Here is a 20,552-nt window from a genome sequence, read left to right on the forward strand (position 1 = left end):
ACTATGCCTAATTTATTTTCTTAAAATCCTCTTTAGGCAAAAATATTATCTCTCATTATATATAAAGACATACAGGTAAAAAGGGATTAAGTGACTTGCCACAAAGCTAGTTAGTGACAGAGTCCAACTCTCCTGATTTGAAGATGCTAACTATGAAAGGATGGAGTCCTGGTCAAGGTCTAAGATCATAAGACATTTTTGTGAAAAGCTATTCCTTACTAGAATACATAGAAAAGCAAATCATTGCCAGGAAAATGTACTTCTGAGTTATGGTACAAATGCCACTTCAAAAATTTACGAAAAATCTATGTATATCTTACTTACCTGCCAGGACACATTACTAATATTGAACACAAGACCAAGATGCAATTAACATAACAAACATGAATAACATCTTCAGTTGCAAATAAAACACAAAACCAGTGTACAAACTCAGGTTTTAAATAAAAGAACTTTTCATAAATTAAAAAAAATCTTCTGCAAGAGTTTAATAATTATTTCCTTTTCTACTTCTATGTCTGATCCAAGTCAGTACTTTAAGCCTTTTAATCCAATGTTTCAAAACTGCATTTTGTTAAAATAGTTTTGAGCAACATATGCTTAAAACATTAAAACTATAAGACCAAGTTAAGCCAACAAAATTTTGTTTCTCTCTAAACCTTTGTGTTGTCTTAAAGCATCTTAATATTGGCGAATATCCCATTATTGAACTATACACATTGTTTGCAAATGTTTACACCACTTGTAATTAACACTAAGCAAAATAATACAATGGATACATTTCTAAAATACTAGTAATTTCTATGCTCTAAATACAACCGAATGCTATAAACACAACTGAAAGCTACAAGCCAGGAATATAACTACATGGAGAAGTAAAACTACAATTACTGTACCTTGGGAACGCTTTCGTTTAAGACCTGCCGCATCTGTACTCTCCTTATATCCTCTCCATTTGAACAGAGAAGGGAGGGAGAAGGGAGGGAGGTGGTAGACAACTAAGAAAGCAAAAACACTGAGCTTCAAAGTAAATTTTAAATGAGGTTTTGCCTTTTTGTTGTATTAACTTTAAAAAGTGAGTTGTATTTGACAAACATTATTCTAAATGCTTTATTTATATAATTCCTAATTAAAAATCAGTGCAGCAAAATGTTAGTTTAATAATGTTTATCAAATATATGCTCTACTTTTACTGAAAGTAAAAAAGGCAAATGATATCTAAATTTATCAATTAAAGACAACTATGTGATCACCATTTTTAATGTCTTTGTATAGATGGAATAAAAAAATAGAACACGGCATTTTTGTACGCATAAGAGATTTATAAACCACATCTTTACAATACTAAGGTTATTTACTCTCACCAAATTTGTGACTATGACACAGCCAACATCTGATGCGCAAACTGAAAATGCAATAAATAACCATCTAATGAAGCTTTCCTAAGAAGATACCACAGTATACATTCCACTAGATGCTTTCTCTTACTGAAGTGTAAATAGAGCCTTCCCACAGAACAAAATATTCTTTTCACAACTCTGTTCAAGTTGTTAAAATACTTTTAAAAATGAAACTTTTCCCCCAAAAAATTAAATTGAAAGCTCTACTTTGAACTGACTTATTAGTGACAAAATAATGAAAGATTTGTTAGCAATAGAATGACCAAAAAAAGTCATTAGTAAAAATGTATGCTGTGACATCTTGTAAGTGTAAAACAGAAAACAGTAAAGCAGACAACAGAGTAAAGCCAGACATAGACTTGGTATTTGGTAAATCAGTAGATAACCTTAAAGTCAACTCTTTCCCTGTCAAATATTGCTAGTTATATATCAATAACTTTCTTTACATTTTAAATAAGCATTTATTTTAAAATCCACTTAGAATTGAATCTTAAAATCATTTTCTTTACCGTTCAGTTAATCACAGAATCTTTATGATTTAGCTTAAATTTATGTTCTAATACATTTGATTTTCATCCTCACTCCCTTCTACATTAATGTGACATTCAAAGGTTAAACACTGCTCAAATACAAAAATACTTAATTCCCGTTGTATAGTACTAGAAGTTAAAAAAGAAACCTGCTGTTATATACAGATAAGGTATATTTAAAGATATATGTGATAAAGGTAATTGAGAAATGCTTATGAGGCACTTAATAACTTTAACTGTATGTAATTAGATGACTATAAAAAAGTATAGACAAGAATTAAAAACTGGGTTGTAAAATCAGGATTATGAAAACATCTCATTGTCATAGAGGGGTGGAAAATGACAACCAAAGTAATTTTCTTCACTGAACATGTTTCTTCTTTCATGTGCCTTCTGGTCAGTTACTGAGGAGTAGATGTATCACTTGCAAGAAACATTTTCACACAAAAAAAATCCTTAGGAAAAAGCTAACATAACAAAGTAGATCAAATTTGGCATAAACTTGAGACTGTATTGCTCAAACAAAACCTAGATTTTATAGTTCTACTAGTAAAACTAACATGAAACAATTCCACATTTACTAAAAAAGAACTAGTGGGAAACACATGGACCACCTGATCACACTTAAAATTACACTTTCTAAAAGTTAGTCAAGATACAAAAATGAAAGGCTTTTTTTCCCCTAAAGGAATACTAATTTAAGGATTAACATAAAGCCAAACACCCCAATATACTAAAATCACAGAAACATATATTAAAAATTTTCACAAAATTGGATAGACATGCTTCTTTACCTTCTTCTCATATTTAATTCTTATTTTCACTTGAAAATCATTTGCTTTGTTACAACATCCTCTAGCACAGAGAGCTTAACTTTTTTTCAACCCAAAGCAAAGGATAAGTACCACCATAAGTACACTAGAGACAAAAAGGTTTACTATCATTCCAACAAGGATCACTAAAATAAAGTTTTAGTTAAGAATTCTTATATAGTGTTAGCAAAAGTATGCATAAACACAAAATGCAACTAAAATGCTAATTAAATGCTAACATTTAATAAAACTTTTCATTTATGTATTAAAGTCTTACAAAGCAATGAAAAAGATTTTAAGTACTAAAATACAGTGTTTTCAATAAATTTCTGTACTATAATTCATCTCTTAAAGAAATGTTCTTCATTATATAATTCTGAAAGCAGAGTATCAAAAAAGGGGGTTGCTGGGCTTCCCTGGTGGCGCAGCGGTTGAAAGCCCGCCTGCCGATGCAGGGGACACGGGTTCGTGCCCTGGTCCGGGAGGATCCCACATGCCTCGGAGCGGCTGGGCCCGTGAGCCATGGCCGCTGAGCCTGCGCGTCCGGAGCCTGTGCTCCGCAACGGGAGAGGCCACAACAGTGAGAGGCCCGCGTACCGCAAAAAAAAGAAAAAAAAAAAGGGGGGGGGTTGCTGATGATATACTACTTCCTAGAATAGAATAACTCTATAACTTTTCCCTCTATAAAAGCTGGCAACCTAGATAATCTCAACCGCAAGGGAAGTAGGCTTGCACATCTCAAACCTACCAACTATAATGAGAAAACTTCTGTCAATCTTCTTGGATCTCAGAGAAATTAAATTAAATACATTTATAAAAATTGATAACTAAAAGCTAGAAGGTGGGAGTCCTCTTAGTCACCAAAGAGAAAGGAAAAGAAAAGCCGATTAGAAAGGGTTAATACTCCTTCCCTCTCCCCACCCCGGCCCTCCCCCTTTTAGACTTTTGAAATGATATATTCACAGTTTGGGATATCCTTATCTAGCAATAGGATAGGCATATACACTACATGCCAAATTGTTAAATGCTGTAAATCCTTAGAGATCCACCAACACTTGTGCTGTCATAGCACCCCAAATTAGCTTGAACAGTAAAAAGTCCATTTTTTTTTTCTTTTACTTTCAGCCTACCTGTGATTTTATATTGAATGTGACTCTACTATACAGCATACAGTTGGATCTTGCATTCCTAGCAAATCTGTCGATCTCTGTTTTTTAATTTAAGTGATAGTTCACTTATATTTACTATAGTTTTGATATGGGTGAATTTAGGTCTACCATTTCCCATCTATTTTCTTTGTTCTGTCTGTGTTTCTTGTTTCTCCTTTTGTTGTTTCTTTTGGATTAATTAAATATTTTTTACTATTTCAATTTCTCTACTGGCCTTAAGAAAAAACAAAACATCTTTTTATTATGGAATAATTTTCAACCTACAGAAAAGTTGCAAAAATAGTACAGAGTTACCATATTATCTTTCACCCAGCTTCTCCTAATGTTAGCATAACTATAGTACAATTATCAAAACTAAGAAATTAACATTGGTATAATACTATCAACTAAAATATTGACTTTATTCCGATTTCTCCAGTTTTTCTATCAATGTCCTTTTCTGTCCTAGGATACAATCCAGGGTACCATGTTGTATTTTGTTGTTATGTTTCCTTAGTTTCCCCTAAACTACGACAAATTCCTCAGTCTTTCCTTGTCTTTCATGATCTTGACACTTAAAAAATTTTTTTCAGCTTTACTGAGGTACAATTGACAATATTATAAGACATTGAAAGTGTATACTGTGTTGATTTGACATACATTGTGAAAGGATTCCCCCCATTTAGTTAAATATGACCTTGACACTTCTGAAGAATACTGGTAAGTTACTTTGTAGAATGTCCCTCAATTTGAGTTTGTCTGATGTTTTCTCATAACTGGATTGAGGTTATGCATTTTTTGACCAGAGTAGGTGCAGAACTACCCATTTAGTTCAACCATTTTTTTTTTTTTTTACTGATTACTGCTTGTATAGATAAATTATAAAATGAGGGAAATACTACTCTAGTACTTTTAAGTATTTACAAATTTACTTATTTGAAGGCCTGGTTTTATTTGTATGATTCATCCCCAGTGAACTTCTAGCTTTCATTTGTTAGGCTGCTAGATAAACATTTCCTAGCCTAGGAGGTGGGGTGGGAAGAGAATCATTTTTAATTTTAACTCTCAGAGAAAATGAAATCTAAATCACAAAATATAATTATACTTTGGGGGTTTATCTTTCTTTGAATGATAAAAAAGTTATGCTAAACTTCAATCGACCATTCATTCCTTCATTCATTTATGGCTATGTTGGGTCTTCATTGCTGCGCGCAGCTTTCTCTAGTCCCGGTGAGCGGGGGCTACTCTTCATTGCAGCGTGCGGGCTTCTCATTGCGGTGGCTTTTCTTGCTGTGGAGCACGGGCTCTAGGTGTGCAGGCTTCAGTAGTTGTGGCTCACGGGCTCTAGAGCACAGGCTCAGTAGTTGTGGCACATGGGCTTAGTTGCTCCGCGGCATGTGAGATCATCCCGGACCAGGGCTCGAACCCGTGTCCCCTGCATTGGCAGGCGGATTCCCAACCACTGTGTCACCAAGGAAGCCCCAATAGATCTTTTTAATTCAATGCTTACTTTGAGATTAGTACGATAATTAATAAGGAGAGAATAATAAATATATTCGGTGTATTTGTGGCAATAACTACCCTAACCAAGACATAGATAAGGGCAGAAGAAAAAGGAATTAGTATTTTATTTCATTAGTATTTTATGTCCTTCAAGGCAAGAACTCTGTTAAGTTTCTTAGGAATTCCCCAGAGCACTTAAAAGGAGTTCTTGAATATAGTACTTTAAAATAATTTTAAATTATTAAATATGGGATTGTACTCTATTGTATACTCTACAATACAATAATTGTATTGTACAATTTTGTACAATTGTATTGTACAATTTTGTACAATTGTACAAAAATATTGTACAATTTATTGTACAATAAATACTCTATTGTACATCCTTTTTCAGAATGTTTAACATGCACTGTCTACTTTGTTACCTTGTACTTACTCTTTGTAACTTCTCATCTGCAGGCTTTGTCATCCCCAAAGGTTTAAAACTCCCTGAGAGCCAAAACCCTGTCTGTTTCTTTCACAAAAGTAACTGGCACAGTACTATCTGCACAAGGAATATTCAAAATCTTCTAACAATATGAAGAGTCAAGGCTTTATCCTATGTACATGAGAAGATTTAGGTGGAAAAGCTGTTTTCCCCCCTCAGATTGATAAAATATGAAATTTCAGAAGCTTGGAGGTAATAGCGAAATAATCAAAAAATTATGATACTTTTTATCTTTGTATTATAAATTGGAGTTATTTTTCCAACAACAGTAGCTTTTTGGGCAGCAGATGTTCTTTCATTAAGACCAGTGATAATTTTCAAATGTACTACAGAATTTCCCATAATCTTCAAAGTCAAAAGTCACATTTTAACACATGAATGTATGCTTTACATAATACTAAATAATAAATAAAATGGCTGGAAATTCATGACAACAGTATATATACTGAATTGAATTTATAACCTTTGTTGATAACAAAACATGCTGATGTTTTATGTCACAGTATATTTAAAAAATCAATTTTTCTTCCAATGAACCTCAAAAGATCATCATTTTGGAAGATTACAATACAAAAGTGTTCTAACAGTTTAACAATTTTCTGTTATTACTAATTAGAATTTTACCACTCTTTAAAGCTAGCAAAAAATACTACTATATATAATATCCTAGACTGATACTCAAGAATTGACACAGACTCAAAGATATACTGAAAAATATACTCATACAAACTATGTTCTTTTATCAGACTTATTTAAGTGACTGGATCATAAAATTAGGGCACTTTGAAGAAATCTGAAGTATGCTGCTCCATTTAACATTTCAGATTCCAAGTAGATGGGATCTAGAGATGAAACAGAGCTGATGACTAACTTCCACAGGGAGAATTAGCAAGTGGAAAAGAAATGCTTTGAACACAGTATGAGAAAGGGGACAATATACTTATATTTTTATTTTTCATACTCATCCTTTTCCTCCTCCAAGCTCCTGGGTTTTTTCCATGCATTAATAGTAAAGAATTTGGGTGGATAAACTGGGTTTGTCAAGGTGAACTGCCATTTTTGAGGCAAGACTTAAGGAGAATTAATAGAAAGGAAAAAGCCAGAACTCAGCCTTTCCCAATAGGAATGAAATTTTGAAAAGAGTTCAGTCTTTCAAATACTATGAAGTAGGCTTTTGTGGTTATTTTGATAGTGGTGATGAGAGGTTCCAAAATATTTCAGTCACTAATAAAATATCAGAGATATACAAAATTTGCTATCTGTGCTTTAACCAGAGTATTGTCTTTATGGCAATCTGCAGGAATATAGATACAGCTCTGCTTTATAGATACTGAACTGTTCTTTATATATTGATTTGTAAAAACCTTGAGCTTGAATTTCACAGTGAAATAAGAACATAGTTGACTCCAGGGATTAGCAAAATGAAATATTTAAAATTCCTAGAATATGGTATCTGGCACATAATAGACATTTCTTAGATCTAATTACCAATTTATTTAGAAGCCACCATTTTCCTCAATTATGCAGACTTTTAAAGGTACAGAGATATTTTTACTTGGTATAAGCTAAAGTATACAGTTTCCCTGCATGTGTGGTGTGTGTGTGTGTGTGTGTGTGTGTGTGTGTGTGTGTTCAGAGAGAGATAAAAGAGTAAGGAATAGGAGAGAGAAAAGACTTCGAATTTTATTAACAATAAGGGGGAAAAAAGCCAATTTAAAGCTTATTGTTTTGTAATTAATTATGTTATGTAATCAATTGCTCCCAACTACATAATTCATTTTTTCCAAGCTGCATTCTGTGAATTACTTGATCAATATTGAGTTTTTCTGCTTTATAGATGTTTTACAAGGAGAAGGAAAAAAATCACTTAATTCATAGTTTAATTCACTAGATTAAGTAGGGCTTGCCAAGAAACTTCCCAAATAAAGGCAAGCATGGATGAAGAAACACTTTTAGGAAAAAAAAAAAAAAGAGAGAGAAATCCACAAATTCTAATCTACCTGTAATGTTATACTCACCGGAATAGCTGATCCCACTGCCTGCAGTAAATGGAACAACAGAAGTATTTTTAACTTTACCACACATTTTGAATTTTACTCAAGATCAGACACATAATGAAACATGGCAATCTTGGCTAGTATACAAGTATTTTAAACTATTGAAAGAAAAACTATCCAAATGCCAAATAAGTAAATATAAGGAGTAGACTGTTTCAAACTAAAAGTTGATATGGTTATCAATATGGAGACACCTAAAAGGGACTTATACAAAAGAAATTAAAGTTTTTTAAACTTCAGGAAAAGAACCAACATTAAAATATTAGCAAAACTGCTCTTTTGATATAATGACAAGGGATTTTTTATAAGTTCAATTTTCTTTGATGACTAAAAAGCTACTCAAAAGAACTAATTCAGAGAGCACATTATAACAATTTGTACATTTATAGTAAATCATGTGTCATGTCCGTGAAAACACATATTAAGTAAAATAAAAATGGAAATAGTTCAGAAATTTATAGCAGTTTTAAATTCTAAAATAATAATCAAATGTTTGAAATAATCAAATTGTATAAATTCTAACACTTCTGAATTACTATTTTAAACTTAGGAACCACTCTAAACTTTATCAACAACTTACTTGGTTTACAAAACATATTAAATATATTAACTGGTCTTACCATCTTTTCCATCTATGGGTTTTGACACTTCAATATCAAAACTTTCCTGCATCTGCTGACCTCTAAAACAGCTAAGATGTTCTTGCTCAATTAAATTACTTTCTTCTTCTTCTAGCGGCTGCCAAGTCCCATCAATAAACCACTGTCCACGCATTACTGGTATTTTATCGGACTCTGAAAAGGGAAATCACAGAATTATACGTTTTAGGATCCAACCTCTCAGGAAGTGAAATAGTAACTACAATTTTATATTTTACTACTGCTGTGGCAAAAACAGACTTTCGTGATCCAATAGAATCATTTAAAGTTTTAAATTTCAGACATCAAGCCACAGTATATAATTTTGCTTACAACATATAATTTTACTTGTATTAAATAGTACACGTAAAAGGTACTTTGGCATTAGAAAGGGAGAGGAGCATTACCTATGTAACTGAGGCCCCAAGTAACCAAAATTAGTAGGCTAAGGGGTTGACAAACTTCATGCAAGACTCCAGTGATAGTTCCAATGTCTTAGAAAATACTGAGATAAATTTCCACAAGTAGTTTGGAAATAATGTGTATTGTCATAGTGTGGTACATTTTTTAGGGCTGACTTGGAGGTCAAGGGCTCCCAGCGAGTATACGGGAATAAGTGAAACTTTTAATTACAGTAAATTCCTCATCCATTTCAGAAAAAAATTGAGAAAAAATTTCTTTGAAAAACTGAACATTTCTTTGATTAAACAGTGTCCCATAAACCTAAGACTTTTAGTTGCTATTTATAAACCACAACTGTTAGCTAAGTTATCTTGAATCCTTTAAAATAACTTTTTTAAAAACCCATAAAGCAAAAATAAAATTGAAACAACAAAACCCTAAAACTAAAAAGCAAAATTAAAAAAAAAATGAACCTTACTATACAGAGTTGGTGGTTTAACCACATATAGAGAAGTTATTTCAAGAGGATTCAAAACCCAGTAATTTGTATATACATATTAGGATATACCCCATGTACAAAAAGAACTGCAAACATATCTTAAAACTTTTGCAGTAGCTACGCTGTTATAATTGTAATAATATTGGTATTGTTAATTTGAAACTGTAGATTAAGATGAATATATTAATTTTATTCATCATTAGAATAAATTAATATCATAAGAAACCAAGATTTTTAGCACAGGTAAAAAGAGATACAAATATAAAAATCAAAGAAATAAATCTGTATTTTAAATTTCAATTAGAAATGTCAGCATGAAATAAAGATGTATATTTTCTATTAAAAAAAAATTATCCTAAGCTCTGTGTGCCAAAAAGGCCTAGAAATAAAGACCAACCCCGTATAAGTGAGCACTCCTGATATAAAGATCGTGATCTCTAAATATCATTTCCTTAAAGAAACGGCCAATTCCTGGTTTGAAACAAAATTTACTAGATGATCCTGAAACATCTTGTACCAGACTTATACTGTGATGTATTCAAAATCTCCTATTATGTGTTTCTAATTCTTCTTGCGTTATCCTTTATTCTGCTATAGCAATTCTGCTATAGTCAGATGTTTGCTGTGTTATTTGGTGGATAGATACTCAAAAATATAAATTCGTTGAGAATTTTGGGTTTTAACATTATAAAGTACACTCTGTTGTGTTTGATGATTTTTTGCATGTGTGCTAGATTCTACTTTGTCTATCAAGATTACAAACCCCCTGAGCTTCCCTGGTGGCACAGTGGTTGAGAGTCCACCTGCCAATGCAGGGGACATGGGTTCGTGCCCCGGTCCGGGAAGATCCCACATGCCGTGGAGCGGCTGCGCCCGTGAGCCATGGCCGCTGAGCCTGCGCATCCGGAGCCCGTGCCCCGCAACGGGAGAGGCCACAACAGTGAGAGGCCCGCATACCGCAAAAAAAAAAAAAAAAAAAAAAAAGATTACAACCCCTGCTTTCTTATCACTTCCATTTGCCTGTGATGTTTTTGTACATCCCTTTATTTTTAACCCTTTTCTCTGTTTTAGATGTGTCTCTTGTATACAGCACAGAATTGGGTTTTGCTTTATGAAGCCATTTAAAATCTTTTAATAGGTGAGTTAAGCTCATTTATGCTTACTGATATAACTGATATGTTTGAACTCTCTTTTTCTATAATTACTATTTTTTATTATTCTTACTCTCTCTAGTTGATGATTTTACTTACTCTCTCTAGTTGATGATTTTGCTTTTCAAAAAAATTCTTTTGGTATTTAGGAATATTTGCATTTTTGGTTCTAGGGGTTACCTTCACACATGCATGTGTGAGTATGAATGTATTTTACAGTGTCCTAAGTCTCCTTTTTGTTCATTTAAACTTTTATTACCTGGTCTGTCCATTTTAAGTGGTATCCAAAATTCCCACTTATTACTTATATAATAGAGAATGATCTTATTCTATTTTTCCCTTTCTCTCTCTACCCACTTACATATAACAATTACACCCATGTCCCCACCACTGTTTTAGTCTTGGATCTACAATATATTAAATTCTCACTAAAGATTTCCTAAATTCTTTCATGTTCAAAGCTGCTTATCTATAGCCTTGATACTTGAAGGACAGGTTGGCTACCTTGAACTTTGTTTCCTTGAGTTTTAAAAAATGCTCTACTGTAGCCTTCCTTTGTATATCATTCTAGAGAAGTTTGATGTAAGCCTAATTTTTTTTATTAGTAATGTGATTTTTTCCCCCCACCAGGAGGCCCAGAAAAAAATTTGCCTTTAAAATTACTAACAGTTTTACTAGTCTTTAAATTCTAACAGTTTATGACTCAGAGTTCATTGCTCTGAATCAATTTGCCAAGGTGGGTCCTTTTAATTTGTAGATTTCAGTTTTCCTCTTATTTCTGAAAAGTTTCCTTGGATTAGTTCTGTTCCACTGATTTCTTCTTCAGAGACTCCAATTATAAGTATGTTGGGTCTTCCTTTGCCTGTATTGCATTTCAACCACTTCCTCTCTGAAGCTTTTTACTTCTTTCTGCATCTCATTTTCATTCTTTTGGTTGTTTTCCTTCCTTTCATCAGTGCCCCTTACATCAACATTCCTTTCATCAGTGCCCCTATTAGTATGTCCCTAAGTTTGTTTGAGAATATTTGGTTGGAGTGTTACAATACAGTTTCTCTCTGTTTTGTGTTTGCTTTTGGGGGAAGAACTATAATCAGTGGAAATGTACTGATCTCACATTTTCTGTATTCCTCTTAGAGTAGCTTTGTATGGCATTTAATTTATTTCTGTTCATGAGCATTTTATGAATGGACTTCTTAGTTCCAGAGTGTCTGCTGCTGCAGATTATTAAGAGCAGCTCCTTTAATGGATGGATGTTATGGTGGTGGCAGTGGTGGCAGTGGTGAGTGAAGACTGGATTGGTGTGCCTTGTTCTTCTTTCATTTCTCCAGGACCCTTCACTTTCTCCTTACTTTTTCTTTCCTCTTATTGCCATGGCTCCAAGGGGCGGTATCTTTTCTTTCTCCTCTCCCACCAGCAATGTTTCTCTGATGTTACTACTTCTGGTCCCTCTCACTTTCACACACCCTCCCTACAGTTAGTGCTATGAATTACCAAGTCCCAAGCCTGTGTTCGTATTTTGCTAGTTGTGTGGAGGACATTTTCTTTCTGAGGGTGCCTTTGTGCTTCATTTTAACCTCTAATCTCCTCTCTATTTTCACTGTCTCTTAAGCCTCTGCCTGCCCCAGTCTCCAGATTCAGAGGTTTATAGCAGTAACAAGAACTAGTGTAATTTGCTGTTTCTTTACTTACAAGTAATTTAAAATTTGTGGTATTGTCTCTCTCGTAGTAATGCTAAAGGTGTCAGCTATGTATGGTTTATGTGTATGTGGCTTTTGGGGAGAATGTGTGGAGAGATTTAGATTTGGACAGCTGCCATTATCCTCCACATCCAAAAGCTCATCTCATTTAATCTTAACAGTAACCTTAAAGATAACTATGACTTCCCCAGTTTTACAAATGAGTAAAATGACTCTTAGTGAACCTAAATAATTTGCCTAGAGGCAAACAAGTATTATGAGAACCAAGATTCTAACCAATGTTGACTCCAAAGTTCACTCAAACTCTTTCTACCACACAATGCAACCTACATTCTCAAACAGGAAAAGGTCCCTTTTTATCTCTCTCCCCAAGAAATACAGGCTAGTTACTTGTATTCGTAATTTTTAAATAAATAATTTGGGAAATTTTACATTGCCAGGCTATTATGAGACTTACAAACCAGAGGCAAGCATGCCTCCCCATAAAAACCATGGAAGTAAAAAGTAGAGTTAAAAAGAGTAAAACAAGTTTTAGCACACATCTACACTCTCAAATCCTTTCCTCTCTTGAGCCTAATATTGGATTAGCCAAAAAGTTCATTCAGTTTTTTTCATAAGATGGCTCTAGTAGCACTTAGTCTTTCACTTCATTCAAAACAATTTTGTTAGATTGTATGTGACAGCTGTCATATCAGCGTGCATTTAAAATAACTTATCAAAACTGGTGAATTTTTGTGTAGCTATTTTAATATTGAAGACCGAAGAAAGCAACATTTTCAGCATATTATGCTTTATTATTTCAAGAAAGGTAAAAACGCAACTGAAATGCAAAAAAAGATTTGTGCAACCTATGGAGAAGGTGCTGTGACTGATCAAATGTGTCAAAAGTGGTTTGAGAAGTTTTGTGCTGGAGATTTCTCTAAGGACGATGCTTCACGGTCAGGTAGCTCAGTTTAAGTTGATAGTGATCAAATCGAGACATTAATTGAGAACAATCAACGTTATGGCACGCGGGAGATAGCTGACATACTCAAAATATCCAAATCAAGCGCTGAAAATCATTTGCACCAGCTTGGTTATGTTCATCACTTTGATGTTTGGGCTCCACGTAAGTTAAGCAAAAAAAACACAAACCTTCTTGACTATATTTCTGCATGCAATTCTCTATGTAAACATAATGAAAACATTCCATTTTATAAACAAATTGTGACAGGCGATGAAAAGTGGATACTATGCAATAATGTGGCATGGAAGAGACCATGGGGCAAGCGAAATGAACCACCACCCACCACACCAAAGGCCAGTCTGCATCCAAAGAAGGTGATGTTGTGTATATGGTGGGATTGCAAGGGAGTCCTCTATTATGAGCTCCTTCTGGAAAACCAAACGATTAATTCCAACAAGTACTGTCCCAATTAGACCAACTGAAAGCAGCACTTGACGAAAAGCATCCAGAATTAGTCAACAGAAAATGCATAATCTTCCATCAAGATAATGCAAGACCGCATGTTTCTTTGATGACCAGGCAAAAACTGTTACAGCTTGGTTGGGAAGTTCCGATTCATCTGCTGTATTCACCAGATATTGCACCTCCGGATTTCCATTTATTTAGGTCTTTACAAAATTCTCTTGGGCTTCCTTAGTGGTGCAGTAGTTAGGAATCCGCCTGCCAATGCGGGAGAAACGGGTTCGAGACCTGGTCTGGGAGGATCCCACATGCTGTGGAGCGCCTCAGCCCGTGTGCCACAACTACTGAGCCCGCGTGCCACAACTGCTGAAGCCTGTGCGCCTGGAGCCCGTGCTCCGCAACGGGAGAGGCCACCGCAGTGAGAGCCCGTGCACCGCAACAAAGAGTGGCCCCCTGCTTGCCGCAATTAGAGGGAGCCTGGGCACAGCAATGAAGACCCAATGCAACCAAAAATAAATAAATTAAAAAGAAAAAATTCTCGGGCTTCCCTGGTGGCGCAGTGGTTGAGAGTCCGCCTGCCGATGCAGGGGACACGGGTTCGTGCCCCGGTCCGGGAAGATCCCACATGCTGCGGAGCGGCTGGGCCCGTGAGCCATGGCCGCTGAGCCTGCACGTCCAGAGCCTGTGCTCCGCAACGGGAGAGGTCACAACAGTGAGAGGCCCGCGTACCGCAAAAAACAAACAAACAAACCAAAAAACAAAAAGAAAAAATTCTCTTAATGGAAAAAATTTCAATTCCCTGGAAGACTATAAAAGGCACCCTGGAATCGTTTTTTTCTCAAAAAGATAAAAATTTTGGGAAGATGGATTTATGTAGTTGCCTGAAAAATGGCAGAAGGCAGTGGAAGAAAAGGGTGAGTATGTTCTTCAATAAATTTCTTGGTGAAAATTAAAAATGTGTCTTTTATTTTAACTTAAAAACCGAAGGCACTTTTTGGCCACCCAAATAAATCTAAGCATGTATCCTCTGGATACATGTGTAAAGCTCTTGGGAGCTTTACACCTAAGCTTTGAATTCCAGCAGTATGCGGTCAAGTACTACATCATTTTGGTTCAGGCCTCTGTCTTGAATTCTACATCCAAACATTCAACTGCCAACTGAACATCTCGTAGTAGAAAGATCAATAGTTACCAGAATCACAAATAGCCATGGAACACATTAGTTTCCTGGAAGAAACAAAACAGAACACAAACCTGTTACTCCACCTGTACTCCCTATCATGGCAAGTGGTGTGCTGACAGTATTTAGCTGGTCACCCAAGACAGAAATCTGGAAGTCATCCAAGATGTCTCCTCCTTACATGTGTCTTACAACTACAGCTGGACACACACTGAGGACTATACATTTTATCGCCTAAGTCACCCTCAGATTCATCCCTCACTCATCAAGGTTTGGGGTGGTGGTGGTGCTGGCATCTAGGCTAGGGATGTTGCTAAACATCCTACAGTGCACAAGACAGCTCCCCGCACCCCACATCACCCCTCCCAGCAACAATGAATTGTCTGGCCCAAAATGTCAACTGTGCGGAGGCTGAGAAACTCTGGCCTAGCAGTACCTTTTAAAACCTAAAAACACTTCTATCTTTTACAGATCAATTCTAGAAATACACTTTATAAGAATTCTTGCAAAAATGCCTAAAGATACAGTACAAAGATGTTTATCTCATTTTACAATAGAAAACAAATAAAAACAAACAAACGAAATGACCTATATTTCTACCAATAGATGATTGACTATGTAAATGATGCTGGGCACACAGCAGGTGTTAAAAATATTCATTAAATAAATCAAAATATGAATGAATGGATAATAACCCATAGTGAGATAATGCTCAGAAGACATGGAATAATGTCTAAAATAGAAATGAAAAAATTAAATAATAATACTACATGTATATATATTTGTGCATGTGCATATATATGTATAAATAGTATAATCCTGTTTTATAAAAGTATACATATGTACTGAAAATAAGTGGAGAAAAATACACTAAACTATTATTAACAGATATCTTGGGGACGTGGGACTATAAGGATCTTTCTGTTTCCATATTATAAATATCTATAATGTTTGGCATGTCGGTAATATACGTTTTAGTTTTATATGCAGAGTGGTTAATCTTATGTATCAACTTGACTGAGCCACAGGGTACCAAGATATTTGGTCAAACATTCTGGGTGTTTCTGTGAGGGTGTTTTTGTTTTTCTGTTTTTATTTATTTGTTTATTTTTATTTTATATTGGAGTACATTTGATTAGCAGTGTTGTGTTAGTTTCAGGTGTAGAGCAAAGTGATTCAGTTATACATATACATGTATCTATTCTTTCACATTCTTTTCCCATTTAGGTTATTACAGAATATTCAGCACAGTTCCCTGTGCTATACAGTAGGTCCTTGTTATTTATTTTAAATATAGCAGTGTGTACATGTCAATGTGTAGGTGTTTTTGGATGAGATTAACATTTAAATCCATAGACTGAGGAAAGGAGACTGCCCTCCATAATGTGGGTGGGCCTCATCCAATCAGTTGAAGGCCTGAAGAGAAGAAAAGGCTAACCCTCCCTCAAATAAGAAGGAATTCTGTCAACAGCCTTCAAACTGGAATATTCAGCTCTTCTTGCTTGGTGATTTGAACAGGAACACTGGCGCTTCCTGGCTCTAACAGTAGCCAGCTGGCCTCTGGATTTGAACTGGGACATCTCTGTAAATTTCGGACTCGCCAACCTCCAAACCTGCACGAGCCAATTCCTTATAATCTCTGTTATTCTCAGGAGAATCCTAATACATTCAGCAAAAATAAAGATCACATATTTTGGAAGAAACTGCTAGATGCCCGTCCTGTATCTATCCTCCTCCTATTCCTTATAGAAGAATACCAATTTATTCAGGGCAGTAATATGTTCAGTAAAAAGACTATTTCTGGTCTCCTTGGGCAGCTAGGTTTGGTCATGTGATTGAATCTGGGTAATAGGATACAGCAGAAATTACTGGTGGTACAGCTCTTTGACCTTCTCCTCTTTCTTTTCTGCTACCTATGTCTTGAGCTCCTGAAACTCTCTTAGATCAAGTCACTTACAAAGAATGGAAAGCTGAATAACAGAAGGAGCCTCTGTCCCTGATTACAGTGGAGCTGTCACATAGCCCTGAACTCTAGACATCCATATTTCCTCTAAGTACAGAGAAATAGAGCCTTTTGTGTTTAAAGCCACTGTTATTCTGGCTTTTAAAAATCATATGCAACAGAATCTCATGCTGATAGGGGCTTGCACAGATATATATTTAAAATGTCACCTCACTTTGTAGTTATGGAATGGAAAGATCTGGATACATCTGTTATACAACAGAGTATGTAGACAGGGACCAGAGACAAATTTTTCAAAGGGCTAATGGATTAAATTAATATGCTGGAACTAGATTAACAAAGAATTACGTTTCATTTATAAAACACTCACTGAAAGTCAATTTAAACTTAATAAAGACTAGTACTTATCATTACCACCTGCCTGGAAGAAAATAACCAAGTTATTATCCTAATTATAACTCTTAGGCAAATCATAATAAAAGATGGGCCTTTACTGGAATCAAAAGAAAAATGTGGGTTCTCCTTGACTAGAAAACAATTACAAGGTCCATTTTCCACTATGAACACTTCCTTCATTTAAGCAAAAGTCTGAGTGGATCTCTTATGTGTGGGTAGGGGAATTCTGGGAAAAAGGATTTTATGTATTGGGACTTTCCTGGTGGTCCAGTGGCTAAGACTCCACGCTCCCAATGCTGGGGGCCCAGGTTCGATCCCTGGTTGGGGAACCAGATCCCACATGCTGCAACTAAGAGTTCGCATGCCACACTAAAGATCTCGCATGCCACAACTAAAACAGATCCTGCATGCCGCAACAAAGATCCCGCATGCTGCAACTAAGACTTGGCACAGCCAAAAATAAATAAATACATACATACATTGTAAAAAAAAAAAAAAAAAAAAAAAGAATTTTAGGTATTAAAAAGCTAGACTTATACCAGAAGGCAGAGGGAACAATTATAAGATTTCTAAAGGATTGTTTTCAAGAACTATTTCAACCCATATTGTACTTTGCAATGTATGATATGTATAGAGAGAAAGTCTTGACACTTTCCCTCCAGCTTCACTATGCCCTTACAGCTTTACACACCCAGGTACAAAGCATGCCCATAATTCACTGCTCTAGAAACTTACAGAGCACATCTGACCACAGAGGACTTAAAGATGAAGGAAGTCACAGAGTAACGGAAAATAGGAATGGTGGAGTATTGCTATTCAGAGGAAGAAGAAATAAGAAAGGATGAGATATAAGAAAATTAGAAGACATAAGGGGAAGGAGATATGAGAGACAAGGAGGATAGAAAACAGGTGGAAGATTAAGAAAAATACTTAATACCTAGTATTTACTATCTAGTACTCTGAACATACTTCTCATAGGATTAACGCTATAAATGGTGGCTAGGGTTCTAGAGCAGCCCCACAGAGGCCCACTTAAACCATTATGTGGCTAACATTCTGCTGAATTACTTCTACCAAATTGTCCTTTATAATGGATGAGGAAGGGGTTTCTCTCTCTGGTTCCAGTGTGCTCACCTTATTGAATTCTTGCAGGGAGTGAATTTTATTTTTTAGTGCCCAGGTGCTAACAGCAGTGGCACCCTCCCATGGGCAGCTTTGCCCAGGACCACAGCCCTGCAGGCAGTTTCACTGTGGAATGTCACCTGCTAGGCACCTCCCCTTGAAATACTTTTTCCACACCCGCTCAGGCAGCCTGTGGTGAGTTCCTGTGGAAGTATTCCCCTCAGCACTCCAGAGGGCAGATTTCCAGCAGTCCCAGAGGGATAGCACCTCAGTGACTACTGTCACACTCTCTGGGTCAGAATCTCAACACTGAGAGGAAATAGCCTCTTCCTTGAGTGCTCTATCTCAGTCCTAGGGATGGTGGCTGCTACGTGCATCTGCTATTTCTGTATGTTTCATAGAGTTCTCCTTGTCCTGTGACTTCATTCCTCTGTTAATAATTCTTCATGTTACACTTTCTCTGTTGAAATTACTGTGTGGTTTCTGTCTCCTGACTGGACTCTGATATAACAAGATTTTCACAGAACAGGAAATCCAAACAGTCAATAAAACTATAATATGAAATATGCTCAGATTCACTGGTAATCAGAGAAACAGTTCCATTCCTAGGTATATACTCTACAGAAATTCTGGCACATTTGTACAAGGAGATGTATAGAAAATTTTTTATTACAGCACTGTTTATAATAGCAAAAAACTGCAAACATCCTAAGTGTCCAAAGAGGAAAACAAACTGTGGTAAATTCATGCAGTGGAATATTATTATATACAGAGAAAACAAGTAGCTGGAGTTACATGTGTCAGCATGGATAAATCTCAAAATCATAAGCTGAACCAGAAAGCAAACTGCAGAAGGCACAGAATGGCAACAGAATGGCACTATAAAGTTATTAAAACAGACCAAAAAATGTCGATGTGAATACTAATCTAATAATCTAAAAAATATATGGGAATAAACAGCAAATCTAAGAGAGTGATTACTTTTGGACTGAAGAAAAGGGAACGGGAGAAGTTGCAGAGGAGATTTTGATTATATCTGGAATGCTTAAAAAGCTAAACAAGGGGGAGTACTGACTGGTGGTTATATAATCTAGACTTTTGTATATACTTGAGATAATTCATAATAAAAATCAATATTAAAAGTAACAAACTGACTTTCTCAAAATGTGGGTGATAAGAAAAACATTATGCATGAAAATAATAATGTTTAATTGGTAAATGGAATGAAAGGTAGTAAATTAGGAACTAGATAACAAAATGCTACCTTCCATTCTAATACCTGACGACTTGCTCATTCACTAGACAGGAACTATAATCTGGAGGAATACTGTAGGACAAAGGTTCATTATCCTAATCATCATTTAGCTTAGCTACAAATGTTATAATTGCAAAATTTCATTAGTTCCTAGCAATCATAAAAAATTCTATCTTATGAAAGAAATACCTATACCTCAAAACATACCAGGGATCCCATCTGAAAGTAACAATTACACTAAAAATACTAAATTATGTTTAGGCAAGAGCTACTGTTAATATTTATGACTCACCAATTTAAATCAATTTCATAGGGGTAAGAAACTCTGGGTAATACAATTATACCTTAAATACTTTTTGTTTCTTTTGACTCAAGAAACAAGACCATAAGAGTTTTAAAACCTGCATATATTTATTTCTTCATTAGTGTAACTGTAAAGCTGAATAAGTGGTTTACTGTCCTTCTATTAGTCTGCTAGAGCTACCATAACAAAATACCACATTATTATTATTATTTTTTAAAGATAGTACTTATTACTGCCTTTGGGAAATACATTGGCTTTTTTAAAGTGTTATTTTATTTATTTGTTTGTTTATTTATTTATTTTTGGCCACACTGGGTCTTTACTGCTGCACGTGGGCTTTCTCTAGTTGCAGTGAGTGGGAGCTACTCTTCGTTGTGGTGCACGGGCTTCTCATTGTGGTGGCTTCTCTTGCTGCAGAGCAGGGCTCTAGGCATGCAGGCTTCAGTAGTTGTGGCACGTGGGCTCAGCATCTGTGGCTCACGGGCCCTAGAGTGCAGGCTCAGTAGTTGTGGTGCACGGGCTTAGTTGCTCCACAGCATGTGCGATCTTCCCGGACCAGTGATAGAACCTGTGCCCCCTGCATTGGCAGGCAGATTCTTA

At 35.6% G+C, this 20,552-nt stretch overlaps 1 protein-coding gene across 11 annotated transcripts in view; it reads right to left on the bottom strand.

The window, feature by feature from the left end:
• DDHD1 (DDHD domain containing 1) overlaps window positions 1-20,552 on the bottom strand; it is a 91,247-nt gene that overhangs the window by 43,388 nt on the left and 27,307 nt on the right. For 6 of the 11 annotated variants that reach the window (XM_033404762.2, XM_033404759.2, XM_033404757.2 and 3 more), the window contains exons 2-4: window positions 8,558-8,731; window positions 7,899-7,919; window positions 897-998 (exon numbers count right to left, since the gene is read on the bottom strand). In XM_033404762.2, coding sequence (XP_033260653.1) covers window positions 897-998; window positions 7,899-7,919; window positions 8,558-8,731 — 297 coding nt within the window. The remainder of the gene's footprint in view (window positions 1-896; window positions 999-7,898; window positions 7,920-8,557; window positions 8,732-20,552) is intronic. The other 5 variants (XM_004279347.4, XM_033404760.2, XM_004279348.3 and 2 more) reach the window with 3 other exon arrangements.

Source organism: Orcinus orca, chromosome 2 (assembly GCF_937001465.1).
Source record: "Orcinus orca chromosome 2, mOrcOrc1.1, whole genome shotgun sequence".
NCBI lineage: Eukaryota > Metazoa > Chordata > Mammalia > Artiodactyla > Delphinidae > Orcinus > Orcinus orca.